Source organism: Neopelma chrysocephalum, unplaced genomic scaffold (genome assembly GCF_003984885.1).
Source record: "Neopelma chrysocephalum unplaced genomic scaffold, ASM398488v2 Primary Assembly neopelma1_72, whole genome shotgun sequence".
NCBI lineage: Eukaryota > Metazoa > Chordata > Aves > Passeriformes > Pipridae > Neopelma > Neopelma chrysocephalum.
The window spans coordinates 2,094,473-2,111,699 of NW_020897732.1; the positions used below are offsets into that span (position 1 = coordinate 2,094,473).

The 17,227-nt window shown below is 38.6% G+C and overlaps 1 protein-coding gene across 6 annotated transcripts in view; it reads right to left on the reverse strand.

Moving 5' to 3' along the window:
• NRP1 (neuropilin 1) overlaps nucleotides 1–17,227 on the reverse strand; it is a 113,303-nt gene that overhangs the window by 47,249 nt on the left and 48,827 nt on the right. For all 6 annotated transcript variants that reach the window (XM_027686829.1, XM_027686831.1, XM_027686828.1 and 3 more), the window contains 3 exons: nucleotides 14,103–14,330; nucleotides 6,789–6,944; nucleotides 3,899–4,065 (listed from right to left, as the gene is read on the reverse strand). In XM_027686829.1, coding sequence (XP_027542630.1) covers nucleotides 3,899–4,065; nucleotides 6,789–6,944; nucleotides 14,103–14,330 — 551 coding nt within the window. The remainder of the gene's footprint in view (nucleotides 1–3,898; nucleotides 4,066–6,788; nucleotides 6,945–14,102; nucleotides 14,331–17,227) is intronic.

The following is a 17,227-nucleotide window of genomic DNA, read 5'->3' on the forward strand; positions in this document are numbered from 1 at the left end:
AATTTTAAATACCACAGACAGGAACAATTTCACTAAAACCAGATGTCAAACCCTCGCATGGGCCTTCTTACTGGTTCTAAGCACTGAAACTGGCTGGTAATTGATACCTATTAACATGTTTGTTGTTCAGATTACATAAATGGAAACACTATACTATTTTTCCTGTGAAAGGATATGTTAATGAGGGACAATGACTTACATTGCAATGGCAGTTCCCTGCTTTTGATTAAATTAAAGGGCTGTTTTTATTTTTTATTTTAAATTACGCTGTTTCAAACTGAAGGGCAGTCAAGTGTGCAAAACATAAGTGCAATAAACAAGTAGGCTGAGCTTAAGGTTGAGATGTTAATAACATCCCATATGACAATAAACTACCTTCATGCTTGTTTTTGGTAGCCTTTGCCTCATGCATATTGTTATTCCATTCATATTGGAAAATCCATAGACTTTATTAATGTGTTTTTAAAGAAGAAATTCAATCTGGAGTGACTCTGTTTCTGATTAAGGAATCACTCCAAATCTCAAATTAGACCAGCAATTTTAAAAAGTGTGTTTGAGAGGGCAAAAATAAAATGGAGAAAGTACTGTGCAGACTTATAGTGTGACTGTGCTATGAAAATTTTAAATCTAAGCTTTGACATTTATATCCAAACAACTGAGAAAAGAAATGGAAAGGCAATTTTCATTTAGCGGAGCCCTGTAAGCAGGTGGCACTCAGATGGACTCGGTAGTTTGTACCTGTCAGCCACAAAGGAGCAATCCAGTTTTTCCACCAAAGAATGGGTTTCAGGTCCACATATGGAATTCATGCAAATTCATTACTAACAACAAGCCAACACTATTTTCCTAATTATTTTCAGCAAAATGGTCCAAAAGACTTCAACACCTCAAAGGAGACAATCATATCACATGCCCTCTAGACGTCCTCTAAAGATACCAATCTCTTTTGGCTGATACTTAACTGACGTTTTCTGTTTCTTTTGTCTTAACAAGAACATTAACCTTCAAGGGAGAGGTAAAAGGAAGGGAAAGGAGAACTATATTATTTCCTTTGTACAAAAAAATGATACACTGAAGAAATTAGTTTTTGGAGCTGTTTTTTCAAGCTGTTTTGCCCATATATGACTGTACATAGCTCATATATATGCCCTAGTTGCATATGCATATCATCAATTTAAAGGCAGACATCACTATTTAACCAGCTGCAGTGTGTGTGCAGGTATGGAAACCTGCAATTGTGAAAAAATTAATGATTAACTGATATACACAATCTCTGTCTTTCAGACAAGGACATATAGGCAGAAATTTTCACTTTAAAAGTTCTAAGTTCAGCATTGCTGTATCCTTCACCTTTTTTTTTCCTGTTTAATGTTTTCTAGAGCTCTTGCTCTGTGCAGCAAAAATTCATTTATGCTGTACTGCGCAAAAGCAAATAGTTCACACAAATGACTAGTTTACAATAGCACGCACAACAAAGCAGAACAAAGTGACCTCAGTCCTTCATATACGCATCCCTTCCTCCTTTTATAAAATGTTACAATTTTTTTTCTGTGGGTAATTTCTGAGTATTTTATCAGTTACATGTCCTTGGTTGTTTTTCTGTAAGCTCTTATGGAGACGAACATCTGTTCCTGAGGATATTTGTATAGAGGAAACAGGGGATCTCAATATTTTATCCAGACACAAACTTGCAACATGCACTTACTGCCAGTGGCATCAAGACTTCATAGAGGATGGCAGTTCACATGCACAAGAACCCTGCTATTGAGGTTCCTGATGGTCTGAAGCCCTTAGCACCCATCTCAAGATTGTCAAGTAACAGGAAAACATTTAGAACACAAGTGGAAGTTCAAATTATCAATGTTAGTATAGAATGAAACCACAATAAATAAGCATCAGAGCCAAAGATGAGTTAAACTGTCGTACTTTGTGAAAAGCCAGGGGATGGTGTACTCAATTTCTGAACTTAGCTTGGTTGCTTCTGCTACAGAAGTTGAGTGGTAGAAACTACGAACAGTAGTCCCTTCACATGGGCCTTGGGCAGTGAAGGAGATGCCCAAGGGCAGATTGCATGCAAATGATCACCAACTTCTTGGCTGATGTGGTAGCTGGAGGCAGCATAAAGCTGCTAAAAATTCTGCTCAGTGGTTGTTTCAGGCCCTGGGCACTCTGGTTTATGGCAGGAGGCAAAGGAGGCTGAGAAATTCATGGCCAGGAGGCCTGATGAACCCTGAGCTGTTTTAAGCATAAACCCTGGAGTATCCTGAATTCTGTTGTGTCTGTTATTAAAGAAGTTAATGGTTAAAAAAAGTCCTTTGAAACTTTTTCTCAGAAAGATCTAGTTCTAAGTGAAAGGATTAAGCTATATATATAGGTATGTAGTTATCATAACTTAATAAAGTTAATAAGCACACAGAACACATGAATGAGATTTGACTAGCTCTCTTGTTTTGATTATCCAGTCATAAATGTGCAAGTGACAGCAGAAAAGAAGGAAACAAAGAAAAAGTGGCGGCCCTCCGACCAGATGAAACACATGGAATTTGATTCTAATGCATTCCACCCTTTTTCCATGTGCATTCCACGGATTGCAAGTGGCAATGATTAATAACAAGCCTTGCACTTAGATAAGGTTGGGGAGATTTTGATGTTTATTCCTCAGTAATGAAAAAGGATAAACAGATTTCTTTTTTTTACCACTCTAAAGTCTGATTAGGTCCATTGTACAGGATCACCATGTTGCCAGGAGCTCAGGATGCACAGAGATCCCCAAGCAGGACACCTGAGAGTCCCGTTGTGTGCCAAGGATCAGAAATAAAAGATTTCCCCTTCTTTCTTCCCTTTACTAACTACTACTCAACATGTTTTTAAGCTTTCTTGCAGACAGCAAACCTCACAGGAAACACCAGTGTGAACATTCGTATGGAAGGCTAATAAGGCATTGTTTTTATATGTCAGTTAGTAATTTCCTACAGAAAACAACAGAAGCAGGAGGAATGTTTAAAATCTATGAACAAGTTTTAAATATTAGTAATATAGATCTAATATACTCAAGCATTTCTCTTAGCTTTTACCAACAGAAATAGAATCTAGGTTTCAGCTAAGCAGTGTAAGGCAATGTACAATTGAGGTAAATCAGTGGTTTTTTTCATATAATGATGCTAATACTTGCCCACTAGTATAGGTTTTTTGTATACAGTAATTCATATGAAGAATCTTAAACTGTTCAGGAATCATGTGCCATTAAGCTATGGACCTGATAAAACACTAAAAAACAAGCCCAAACAGACTGACTGAACTCAAGGAGCCTCTTCATGGCAATAAATGTTTGCAAGATTTCTCCTGCATTAACAGAGCAAAGCCAAGGCAGCTCATCTTGCTAATGAATGTTGTGTTTAAGGATGTGGAAGAATAGCCACTAGGCAGAGACCATTGAACTCATTCTGTGTGTACCATGTTCTTCTAGAAGAGACATAGGTCTTCTGAGGTGAAATCTGAGTGCATGAAAAAACTATGTTGTATTAATGCTTAACTGTAATCAGCTAGAGACATAGCACATGCTCAGCTTACTGGGACATTCCACTTTAAGTGCATGTTAAACTAATATTGACTTTTCACTAAACCAAAATCTCTGTTATTTGTGCCCAGAAGACTGAAAAAACAATAGATGTGGGAAACAAAAGAATTAATCTTCCTGACCTTTTCTTTTTCTATACCTTTGGGAGTACGTCTTTTTTTGTGTGTCTAATAGGGAATATGAGATATTTACTTGCAATGACTCTTAAATTATGTAGGAGTACTTTACTGCGTTATTTTTTTCCTTTCTCTTTCATTCTCCACATTCAATAAACTCCACAGAGTATTATTAATAATATCTTTAAAATGTTATCTTTTTTACCTGTATCCATTCTCTGATAGAATCTTCCCCTGGGGTCCATCCATTCTCAGGGTAATTTAGCCGGGACCTTTCTGAAGACCAGATAGCGCTGTACTGGGAGGAGACAGTGATTTGATCAGAGTGAATTTCTCCTGACTCCATACCTAGTGGTTCCATGCACTGGAAATCTGAAGAAAAATAAATTACCATCATTATTATGGTCAGCTTTTTGATTTAGATTTCGAATAATGAGAACATTTTCCTGCTTTGAATATGAATATCTAAAGAATTTATTTTTATGTGACTTTGAATACTTTAGCAACTTTAAGTGAGGCAGTTTTGGGTTTATGGTGTCATTCTTAATACTGTCATTTGAGTTGCCATGGCAATTCCTGCAGTAATAATGCTATACAAATATTTTTAGCCCAGCATTTTAGCCATTTCAATATAGGACAATAGAATTCTCTATTCTAGGCTAGCACAGACACTTCTGTGGATTCATAACATAAAACAATGTATGTTCATCTCATAATTATGCACAAACTCAGGAAAGACAAACTAGATGATTGTATGAAATAATTTGATTTTAAAACTATTTACTTCCGTAGAAAAAGTACAAAATGCTTAAAAAATATTGTTAAAATTTTATCCATCCTCTTTGGATCCTAGACACTGGAGTGAAACACAGCGACAAAATTTGAATCCAGGCCAGAAGATTATTGACCTAAGGGAACTACCACCTCTTCTGTAACGTGGTGTATTTTAAATGAGTTGATCATCTTCATTCGATCTCTTTTTGTTGACACAAAAATTACATAGATAATTTAGAATTAATTGACATCCTAATCACTATAGTAAGTTCAAAGGCTAGTAGGGCATGGAGACTCAATTCTTCTCTCGGTCTTCAGAAATAAAGGCTCCAACCTCTACTAAAGCAAGAGAGGCCGATGGCTTTAGACAGATCCTCACACCCAGGTGCTCATGTTCCCCTCGTGCCAGAAGTGGGTTAGGAGAAACAAACATGTGCCTATGCTTCTGTTCAGGGACTTCATATTATAGAAATATAATTAATTTCTTCATTAGAAATTTAAGGTAAAATACCAGTGTGCGAAGTGGAGGCCCTGACAGCTGGATATACACTCCTTTTTATCACACCTTTTCTGGAGCTGATGTTTCTCTAACAGAGGGGTGAGTGCGGAGTTTAAGGTTTCAACATCTATGAGTTGGAAAAATGAGATTTAAAACCCCCAAATTTCCTATTTTTAAATGAAAATTAAAATATTCTGCAAAAAGTGTTTAAAAATTTACATTCATAAATGTTATAAAGGGTATTTTATAGGAGTTGTAGTTAAGAGTGACCCATAATTGAATTATCAATCTTGTTGTTAGCTGTGTTTTCCATGGCGTATGACCCTTTCCCCCAAATCTGTGCTGTTTCAGTATTTTAGGAGCCTTGGGTGAAGTACTGGAGCTGAACTACATTATGGTAAGTCTCAAAGTAAATTAACCTCTGCTTGAAATCTGAAGGAGAGCCATAAGCCACTGTAAAGAATGCAAAACACGATAGGTGGGAGTCATGTTAAAATGTCTGAAAAGTAAGTGTCTAGTTTGATCTAGACATGTTGGCTTTCCCTGTAGTCTACTGAGAGGGACAAGTACCTCCTAGGGACATCTCACATGTCTGAGATAAGCAGATTGAGGGTCACTCTGGAGGTGACCCTCTCTATACTGACAACACAAAGAGAAAGAGTGGCTGAAATTAAGTGAGAGGATTCACTCTGTCTTAAGTCTACCGCATATAAAATGTTTCCTTTTTTCATCCAAAAGGGTTTTCACACACACTGACTTCTGTTCTATTGTCCTGTGCTTAAGAGCTGAAGGCATCCCAGTGTAGCAGATATTATTAATTCTGACTTCAGTGTGATGATACATCTACATCCCAGGGAGGGTGACTGTGGAGGAGAAGGACAGGGGGACCCAAGTGGCCTGTGTTAGCTAGTGGAGGGATAAGAGCAGCACCTACATAGGGAGCAACCAAACTAGCTGAAAGTACAGTCTGAGACAGATGGAGAAGGATGTTTCCCATCCACAGAGGCTGGGATTCCCTCTTCCTAGCTATGCATGTATAAGAAAGCTGTTAAAGAGGCAAGGAGTGGAGGAGAGGTGGTGAGTTACAGGGATTAATTCAGTTTGCTCATTTTTCTTTTGTTCCTTTTTTGACTAAACAAGTAGATTAAATATAGGTGAATCTGCTTGAAACTCAGTAAGACACAGAAAGAAGAGAGAGAGTTTGATTTAAAGTGTGTGATTTATCATTGAGGAGAGCAAGAAAATCTGCAAGGATGTGATGTAACACAGCCTGTTTTTTCATGTGTCTTCCTCACTTTGTTTCATTCTCTGTCCGAAGGGTAAGCATGAAAATCAGGCAACTGGGGAAAAAATATGAGTTAGGGAACAAAGCTTAGACAGCTTATGAAATGGTTTAACAAGAGCACATATATTAAATGGGTTCTTTTTATTCAAGAAATCGATCATCAAAGTTTATTCCATGTAATAAAAGAAGGCTTTGGATAGTGCATTCATTGTCCGTGTTTCATTGTTTTAATGCAAGTGTTCAATTGCTCTGCATTCCTGCGTTCCCGTGGTGAGCACAGTTTTTCACAATAATTATCTCCACTTCCTAGTGATACTGTGGAATAAAACTGTAAGGAGAATTCTGCTTCTTGCACTGCTTTTCAAAGGGCAGTTGTTCTTTAAAAAAAAAAAAAGGAAAAAAGGAAAACAGAGCCAATCCTTCCCCACCATCTTATTTATTTAAGGTTTCTTTAAAGCTTCAGGCAACACCTGGTGTGCAAGAAGACATAACTGAGAGTAGTTTCCAAGAAGCTCTGCGGGATAGATAAATACTGACCTTCTGATACACTGCTCTGCGACACGCTGTAGTTTGCTGAGAATCCTTCCTTTGCTATTGCACTGTCAGTGTAAAATACCATTGAAAGAATCCCTGTTGAAGACCGGACACGTCCTGGGTTGTTCTGCCCACAATAACGCCCGATGTGTGGGCCAACTGCAAAGAGACAGGATACAATAGTAAACTACCAGTCCCACTACAACAATAGATGCCTCTACAATATCCTCCCAAAGAGAGCCTCTCAGCAGGAAACAGTGAACCTCTGCAACGGTTCAAAATGACAATGTCATCAATAACTTAGCGGTGAACAGTAAAATTGTTCATCCTACCCTAGCAATCTTACTTCTAAAATGCTCCAGACAGCACTCCATGAACCTCTGAAAATGTAAAGAACCAGGATTTAAAAATGTGTCCTTTAAAGTGTGCAGAGAGGGCAGCGATGCACAAAATTGCATGTACAAAACACAAGTATTTTCCAAAGTCTGATTGAAGCACCTATTTATGACAAGAACAACTGAATGGCCTGATTTGCCCACCCAGTATACAAGATGCTCTGAGGAGTTCAAATAGTGCCTGCCAGGTTTTATGCTCAATACTGCATATAATCTATTAATTTTATAGTGAACTTTGAAAAACGTTTTTGCACTCATATTGAGGCTACGGTCAATGACTCTTTATGCCCCCTATTTAGGCTTTCAGTACACCCTCATAGGTCTTTTGCCCATATGTTCAATATTAAAGAACAGTGTAAAAAGAATTTAAGAGTAAAATCTTAATCCCTTTAAAAGAGCAAGGATTTCTTAAGTATATCTCTATGTCACAGAATACACACACACACACACACACATATACATGATCTCTTTAAGTGTTAATAATGTATAAACCCAATTCTGTTATTTTTCAGGGTTTCCTGTGCAGTGAGATAATCTTTTTCCTTAATTAAACTACTCAATTCACAACCAACATATGCGGCCTTCTAGCACTTGAGCATTCCCTACAGATAGGTCCCTAGGCTGTTGAATGGTGGTACATCTGTGCTTACAAACAATAAAAAAAGATAATGCTAAACCCCACCCATGGAGTCAATCATGAAAATAATCATGGGGGGGGGGCGTCATTCTAATGCTTACGCCACTGGCTTTCCAGACTTAAATTAACACCTTGTCATGTCTCTAGGAAGTTCATTACACTTTCAGTTTAAAATATAAAATGTTTATATATCCTAATTATTCACAGTTCAAAGAAAATCTACAGCTAACATAATTTTCTACTCATTTATTGGCATTTTACAACAAGTAAAACAGTTCCAGCTTGGAATAACTTTATTATGTAAGCTACACATTTCTGTAAGGCCCTAGAGTTGCCAGAAAGAGGAAGCTCAGATGTTAGAACTCTTGCTGCCAACATGTGCTTTTCTATCTGTATTCTGGCCACAGTTAGTCTTCAGTTGCCTTGGCAATCCCATGGCATTTAAAATACCTGCCAATTCAGTCTTTTCCCACCAAGGTTGTTTAATGCAGCATTGATAGAATGAAACACCCTATAGAGGATATGAGTTGAATTCTTCCTCAACCTAGAAATCCGTAAAGCTTCACAGTTTTATTATTTGGAGAGAAAAATTAGTTTTAGACTGTTACCATTAGTGGCTTTTAGAAAACATAAAATAATGTTCGCATTCCAATTGCTGGAGGTTTTTGTTTTTGTATTTGTTTTTGCTTTTTTTTGCATTTTCTATGTGCAAACAGCTCTGATCCTGCTGCTTCCCATGATGGCTTTCAACATTATAGCTGCTGCTGTTGCTCTCAACTGCAAGAAAATAAGGAGGGTAAGGCTACCACGTTATGGTACTCCGAGCCTCCCTCCTCCCATTTCCTGTAGGGAAGCCTCTTTGAAATGACAAACAGAAGAGAACTTTGTTTAAAGCAGACAGGCTTTAAGATTCCCCATGACTCACTGGTTTATAATTTTTAAGACATATTTAGTGATTCTGCATTGAGTCTTCAACAGATTGGCCCTGCTATGACAGTGCTATTCCCTTTGCTATCTATGTAGATGCAAGAGCCAACAATTTTCAGAATATTACACAAAGAAGTATTGAATTTTTTGCACAACATATAAACCTTAGCCTGCTGAGCTAATACGATATCGATCTGAGTACAACTGGATGAAATAGACACTCTTGTTCTTCTTCCATAAATAGCTAACACAAAGTTCTCCTTTTTTTTCTTCCATTCAAGTCTTGAAAACCTTTGAATTACAAAAAATTATCAAATATTTTAGGTGTCACCACATCAAATAAATGCTGTGCAGGGTACACCACCTGAGCAGTCATTCAGGGGGTGATACTCCTGTCTGATTAGGTGGACTATGCCACTGCTTTTTTTTACCATCTTCTTGACAATTCCTTAGGAACCAAGATGAGATTTCATAATAGACCATATACACTTCCAAATGGGAATTTTAGGGCAGCAGGTGTTGAAAAGTCCTTAGGCCTAGAAAGCTCTTTGCAACTTCTACCTGTAGACCATCATGTTGCTATGTCAGAATTCCCCAGGAAGTCCTACTCCAAATACAAGTCACTTGGAAATGTCCTCACTCACGGATACTTCTACACTACCTGCAGAACAAAGGCATTTCAAGGATCCAGCTACTTCATTTGACTGCCCATGTTGTAGCTGTTTCTGGGACCTTGGCTCCTCTTTCCACTGGCTTGGTACAATATAGGGGAAAACTGAGTAACTTTCAGGTTAAAAGATGGAAGGACAACTAAAACACCTGTTTTGCAAGCACTTGCCAAAATGCAGAGTCTAACTGTAGAACTTGAATAAATCCTTCATTACTCTTAATATGTTTGAAGGTTTACAGATCTGAGTGTGGAATATACAGAATGTGGCTGGTGGTTTAAGACTAAACAGAAATCTTATCCTTACCAATTCTACTTTTCTACTGTTTGCCTTTCTGGACAAAGAATATCTGTATCAAGAAATTCTGACACTTACTGAGATGCACATTTGTTCCTCTAGTTCAAATGATAGCTTTTGGAATACAATTAAACAAACCCCAACAAAACAGAAGCAAGGAAAAAAGGTATTTCATACTTCTAAAATATTTATACATCAACTAGTCATTTACTGAATTTTAAAGCTGCTTTTTGTAAGTATGCTGCTGTGTTGTGGACAATATTTTCACAGCAGTATGAGAATTATTGACAAAATATTTGCACACAAAAGAGAAAACAACTGAAAAATTAATCCCATCCTCACAGTCCAAGTAGTCAACTACACTGAGCTTGTGTATGCCCTTATATCTTAATAGCTTCTCACAAGAGTGTAGAAAGGAACCACAACAGAGGAGAAACACACTTAGATTAATAGCAATCTTCATTTGCACTGATGTTAACGACTGCAGTAAAGCATTTTGCTTCGCTCTGTCATTCAGTAGAAGCTCTTGTGGTACTGACCGAAGCAGCAATGCTTAGGTTGTGGTTCTCAAACCTATGTAAACTTCTCTAAATTACTTTTGAGCCCTAGTAGACAGTCTATAGAGCTCCAAAGAGAGCTGCATGATGAATATGTGCAGTTCATCACTTAAGCTAGTCCTTGTTTTGAGTGGACTATGTTTCTTCAAAGTCATCAATGGACTGCTCTCAGCAGAGGCTGTCTGAGGTATATTTCTGCCTTGGGCAAAGACATTTTTGGTGTCTAATTTATTAATGCAAAATCATATATTTCTATTCTGAGATCTCTTCTGCTCTAAATCCACCTATTATCTCCTTCAAACCATAGTCCCATTTCTGCAATATTTGCAATGTGCCCTTGGCACGTAGCCACACAGAAACAAAATGCCAGTTCTGAAGCATTCCTGAATGCCTACCATTCCCCTCTTGAACCAGCAAAACACTTACACAACTGTTTAACTTCAGTCCCATAAGTGTCCTTGGTGAATTCCTTTTGAAGTCAATCTGACTGCTCACATGCTTCAAAGATAAGCACATATTTTGCAGAATCAAGACGTAAGTACTCAGCACTTGCCAGCTTCAATCCACTAAAAGGACAACCAGGTAGGCTGAGGATTCCATGATTGTGACAGAGCATTTCAGGATTAACGTCTTTTTGAATGACTGTTACAGTTGCTGTCAAATTGTCTAACAGAAAATTGTTTTCCATCAGTAAAACGGCAATTACGTAGCAGCAAAATCTAAATGGAAGCATACCGACTTTGACACATCCTTTTAAACATCACTGTGAAAATTTGTTTAAGAGAACATTTCTCTTCTTTATTTTTTGCCTTTTTTTTTTTCACAATTGTATAAACCAGCAAATTCATTTCCTGCTGATCTCTAGTGACTGTAGCTGATCAGATTCTACAGTGAAAACATTTTCCACTCATGCTGGGATTCATCTGCTTTAACTCAGGTATCTTAAGTTTACATCTGACTTAGTGATTCATAGCTCCCAATACAATCCATGAGACAAGAACCTCCAGAGGTCCATTAACTGTGTCCTAAAGTAGATGTCTGAGACAGATCAGAGTGGGATGCTGTTCCTGTCATTAAACAGAGCAGGCAAGGGAACACCCTTTGAACCTGCAGTCAGTGGCCAGGGACTGCTCCTGGGACCAGACTAAGTGTGATGCACCTTGCCACTATGGAGCTCTTTCCTCTCAAACTGGATGGCTGTGTCCAACATGCCTGTCGGGAATAATCCCTGGCTTTCCCTGTCCTCCAAATCATGCTTAGGAATTTCTTGGGAAAGTGCAACTGATGTGTGCTAAAACGGTGCAAGGGAGTATGCCAGCAATTAAGAAGTGCACACAATCACGCCTTGTCCCTCTTTCAGTTAATAGTGTAGATGCAGCTTCAGAATATTTTTGACGGACTGAAGGGAAATGAACAAACAGCTGAAAGACTTATCTTGGGTGAGTCTCCCTTCACCAAAGGCAACCATTCTGTCTAATTTTCCACAGTGTAGAAATTCACTACTTCCATGTGGATGCAAATTAGATTTATCTTGCCTTCCCTTCTCCTTTCTCTCCCCCCCCCCAAGATTATCTAGATACTCTGTTTTTGATATCTAGAAACGTAATTTCTATCTTCAGCTTATGGCCAGGCTGTACCAGGTTTCCTGTGTCAGCTTTGCTCTTCAGTTCAAATAGTTCTTCTCCCTCCCAGGAATTTGTCCTGAGATGCATTTATAGAGAAGCAATCACGTTCTCTCTTCCTTTGTAGTGTTAAGTTAAACAGGAGAGATTGACTATTGGCTAAGGATTGTCCTATGGAGAAATGATGCAGCAAACACTTTCCTGCAACTGCAGCAACCTCCAACAGTTCGGATCAAAGAAAACACTTTTTTCACAACCCACAAATTCAGTTGAATATTTACAAACGCGTAAACACCCTTTCTGGACGTCAGGATCATTTTGGGTTTAGACAGTTTGTGAGGGAATTGGAAGGCTGATAATGGCTGTTTTTAATTGCTCTTCAGTACTGCTCAGCCACTTTCTTGAAGCAGGAAATTACCACTTTGAAACTCTCTACAATAATGCATTTCTTTTTGGTTATATTACACATAAATTGATTGACTGGATCATCTTTTCATATGCCAGTTTAAATGCAAGTTCTGCAGGAATTCAGTTTGAACAGATTTGGCCTATATACAAATAAACTCATTATTAAATGTTCCAGGTATCATTATTGCACTGTTACAATATTGTCTTCCTAACTGAGACATTAAATACTAAATAGTCTTTTAGCTATATTATGGGTCTTTCTTCACTATTTATTGGAGTGGATTGAAAAGAGCCACGATAAACCCATTAACTACAAAACAAAGAGGAAAAATCCCAAATATACATTAAAAATATATAACTATTTACTGCAGCATCAATGAAAGCTTTAAGCAAAATTATATTGGGAATTTATCTAGGAAAACAAGCAAGTTTAAATGTGTTCTTATAATATATTCCTTAAGTTACATGTTTTCATTTAGATGAAATATTAATGTAGGATTAGCAGTTTGTAAAAACTGCTGCTGCTGTTCATAAAAAAAAAAAATCTATTAATAAGCATTATCATACCAGTGGAAAACTGAAATAGTTGTAATTAGTGCCCAACACAAACAACATAAATCTTCAGCCTCTGAATTTTGCTACAAATTACAACATTAAGAAGAAAAAGGACAGCTCCAAGATGTTTCTCTTCATCAGCTTATGCCATATGTAGAACCAGTGAAAAAGGCACCACAAATAATCAGTTTTACAGAGCTGCTTGCACAGTTCATATAGGCATTTGGGCACCCTAAAAGTTAGTCATTCAGCTTGAACAGTTCCTTTTAGGCTGGAGCTGCAGCCTATAGAGCTGGGTCCTTGGAGAACTGGTACACAGCTTCCCAACCTACAGGAGACTTGAATCTTGAGGACCCAGTGCTGTACACAAAAAACATAGAGAATCATGCAGCTACTTTGTTTGTCAGTCTCAGTGTAAAACAGGGATATGAGACTGAGCAGAGGGTGAAATGAGGGCTCTGGCTCTATAGGCTTAGCTGATATCTAGCTATGCACTTAGTGAATGTGCATAAGGTCAAGTGTGGTCAACAACTAAGTGGAAAATTACTGAGATTGCAGAGACGTTCCAGAAGGGTACCCAGCACACCCACCCTGACACATGTGCCCAGCTAATCAGAGATTATAAATTAACAAATTAAGATAAAACCTTTGGATTTGCTTATACTGCTGGAAGAGAGAGCACTGTAATGGAGGAACCCTGCAGTGCCCAGTCGCTGAAGCAACCTGAATGAATAACTCAGTGACTGCTTACTGACCTGGTTAATCATTTAGTCACCATGATTTCAATTGTATGGACACCACGTTTTCTCTGGCAAAGAAATCCTCTGCTTTGACAGCTGGTCTGTAACGCAGTTCCTCCACAAGTCAGAGGGTCAGTACCTGAAGTCCAATTCTGCAATTTGTTGGAAATGTCTGGACTATACTCATGTGTTAGCTGTGAAAATTTGGGGACCCATTCTAAGGCTTATATTTACTTTGTTTTAGTGTAGGAGGTTCATCACATATATTGACTGAACACAGAGATTTCCACCAAGCCAACTATTCAAGATTAAGCATATTTCATTAAAAAAAAAATCATTCACACTGTGATATGTTTTACTGAATGAATTTAGAGAATTTCTCTTTAATTCAACTCCCTTCACATAAATCAAGCAAGGACCTTTCTAGTATGACATTTAAAAAAATGGGAATATGCCTTGCAGCCCACCACATAGTAATGGTTATGCATATCACAGTCCATTTTTCTCTTACCATCGGGGAATCCATCCCAGATTTCCAATCGGTCATAGCGACAGAATGCTCCCCCTGGAGTATTTGAGTCAGGTTCTAGCTCAAAGCTTTCAAATTCCAGTATAATCTCTGACATCTTTGGTGCAAAGATAATATAAGTGCATTCAAGGCTGTTGGGATATTTTTCAGGGAATCCAGGGGACTTTATCACTCCACTTGAGGAAGTAAAGTTTCTGGAACATTCAGGTCCTGTAGGAGAAGGAGAAAAATCAACTGGGTTAACACTATGTTACTAAGCAAAGTAGTTAGCTGGAAAACAAATTAGGTTGTATTGTCTCTCCAGCGGCGAAGGTGGCTTTTCAATGAAACACCTCATTTTAATCGCTGCATTAATCATTCAGCCAGCTTGTTCCTATTATTGATAGTCAGGTTTTAAAGCCCAATTCGTATATACTGTCTGATCTTCAATTTTCAATTTGTATGGAACAATATGAAAACTTGTACCAGCTCTAGAAAAAATTATGACAAATACAAAGTCATGTGGGAACAATGAAAGTGTAAGCTGCAGAAATCTCGACAGAGCCCTAGAGAAATAATTATAGCCCCTTCAAGCTCAAATCTTTAAATCTTATGGCTGACAGGCTTTTATTGGTGAAATAGAATTTTTCACAAAAGCGGGTGGGTGAATTCAGTAGAGGGAGTAGTGGTTTCAGATTCCTGGAGCACTGACTCAGTACCTCTGCCAGATGTGACCTATGCCTCCCTGACAAACTAAATGTGAAAGGTAATTCGTACATGTACGGAGGGTGAGTGACTCATTCTGAGTGGTGTTGACACAGGTGCACTAGTAAAATGTTGCTGCTAGTGCTGGCATGATAAACTGTGTGATTACAGGCAGTCTTGCTAGAAGTCACCTAATGTCAATGTTGACACACCAGCTTTCCCTGATATCCTCACCATGGCATAATGGGATGCTCCAAACAGTGCTCTTGGTGGAGCAGGAAAGTGGCAGTAAAAATGTAAGGGTATAAAAGGCCAGGTCACTGCATTTGCCTTTGTGAATATAGGGACAAACTGGAGTCTCCCTCTTGTTGACAGATCACATTTCTCCTTTATTTAGGTCCCTCAGGAATCCTCTCTGTGGATCCCACACTTGCAGGTGTGCTCAGAAGTCAGCTGCAGGCACTGCCCACATATCTTCCTACAAGGTCAGCACAGGTACCCCCCTCTGCCTTTTGACACTCCAAATTTAATGGAGAGTGATTTACAGGACTTGGAGCATTGGTGGATAACAGCTGACCTGGGGAGTCCGAGTAGGATGACTCAGATGAAGGTCTTCAGACATGGAGTAGAGGAAGGACACGGAGAGCACAGTTTGATTGCAACAGAAAGGTCTGTGCTGGAGGATGATGTGTGTGAGGTTTTAATTTGGATGAGGATGCCTAGAAATCGTAGTCAGGAGCCTTAGAGGATTTCCAGTGCTTAACACAGATCATTGAAGGAAAACAGTCTGGCTTGTTGCATATATGAATACTCTTATTTCACTGTAGAAAATGTTTTCCTTGTGAATGTGCCAAAAATATTACCCCCCACAGATTTGGCCACCTCCCAGCTAAATTCAGCATGCAAGAGAGAGGTCTGAATGAATTTAGTCAGTTCAGGTATTTTTGTCCTTCAGTAGATAGTGATAGGAAATGCTTGAGCTATCACATCAATATTCAGAACACTTCATGGCACATTTTGGGAGATGTGGATATTGATGCCCATGTAACCTGACCCATTCCAATTTGGGAAATTACATTTTGCCTATAATTAAATCACCCCCTTACACATTAGTCGGATATTTCTCTTCTCTCCCTGTCATTCCCTTGTCTCCTTGTCATTTATGGGAGGGTTATATTCTGGTGTTGCTCCTCACTCCCACCAGTAGCTGCTGTTCCAGGATAAAATAACTTTGCTATGCCATTCATAGTATAAAGTGCTCTATACTCCTCTTGGAATCCAATAAAAGATGCAATATAAAATGTAAGCCAGGCTCATTATTGCTTTATTAAATACTGCCAGATCCTGGCTCTGAGAGTGCACAATCGTCAGGCTCCTTACAGTCACATGTGGTATCTCAGTACCAGCTTGCTTTATTTTAAACATGTTTGAGTCAATCTGGTGCAAGAAACAGAAACTGTTTTCACAAGAGCTGCCTCACTAAAATGCCCTCCACAGATTTTGACCCTTTATTGACACTGTGAAGCAGCTGCAGGAATTAAATCAACACTAAGGCTACGAGAAACTCCATAGGGCAATCTGCACGGAAAACTGGCAGAAGAGGTTCCAGTAGAGGCCTGACAAAATCGATACTTCTGAGGTGGAGAAACTACATGTGTGCAAGAGATATGAGCTAAGGAAAGAAAGAGAGGAGGCAACTGAGAGAGTAAAGAAAGAGATAACATTGGGGCTAATTTCATCTGCTATATGTGGGTGTCACCAAGCCAGAAAATCATCTGCCTTCTTGGTTGACACCTTCTTTTCTTTCAGTTTACACCATAAATTTAGTTGACTAAAGTTAGGAATGTTGAATGTGAACCATGTGGATCCTTTTCTAGTGACTAAGTCACTCATCCATCCTCTGATAGGCTGTCTGCTGAAGCCAAAATGATGATATTTCACATGGGCTAAACGTTGGGCCAAATGGCTTTCATCTTTTAATCCTGCATTTAACTTCTTCAGTGTCTTTCTGGCAAAGGAGCTGAATGAGAAGTAAAGGCAGCTCCTATTCTCAAAGCCCATACTTCCTTTATTATGGTCATTATGTGTGCTGGTCTCTCCTTACAATTTCCATGGTGTGCCACATTTTAAGCATTCAGCTTAGAACGCAGGTAGCATAATGCAGTTTTTCCTTTTCAAAGACTAGGGCTACTCTCATATGAATAATGGGAAAAAATATACTGTGTGCAGGAATGAAGCTCAGACTTCAGCTCAGCACCACAGGACCCTTGGCTTGGGATCAGGCTTCTCATACCTGGGAAATGATGAGCCAAGTTGTGAATATGCTGAACAAAACATACTTGTCTGGTGTAAGCAGCTGAGCTTCACCTGCGCAACAGGGTGAACTGGTCAGCTTTACTTAGTACAGATATTAAAATGCAAAA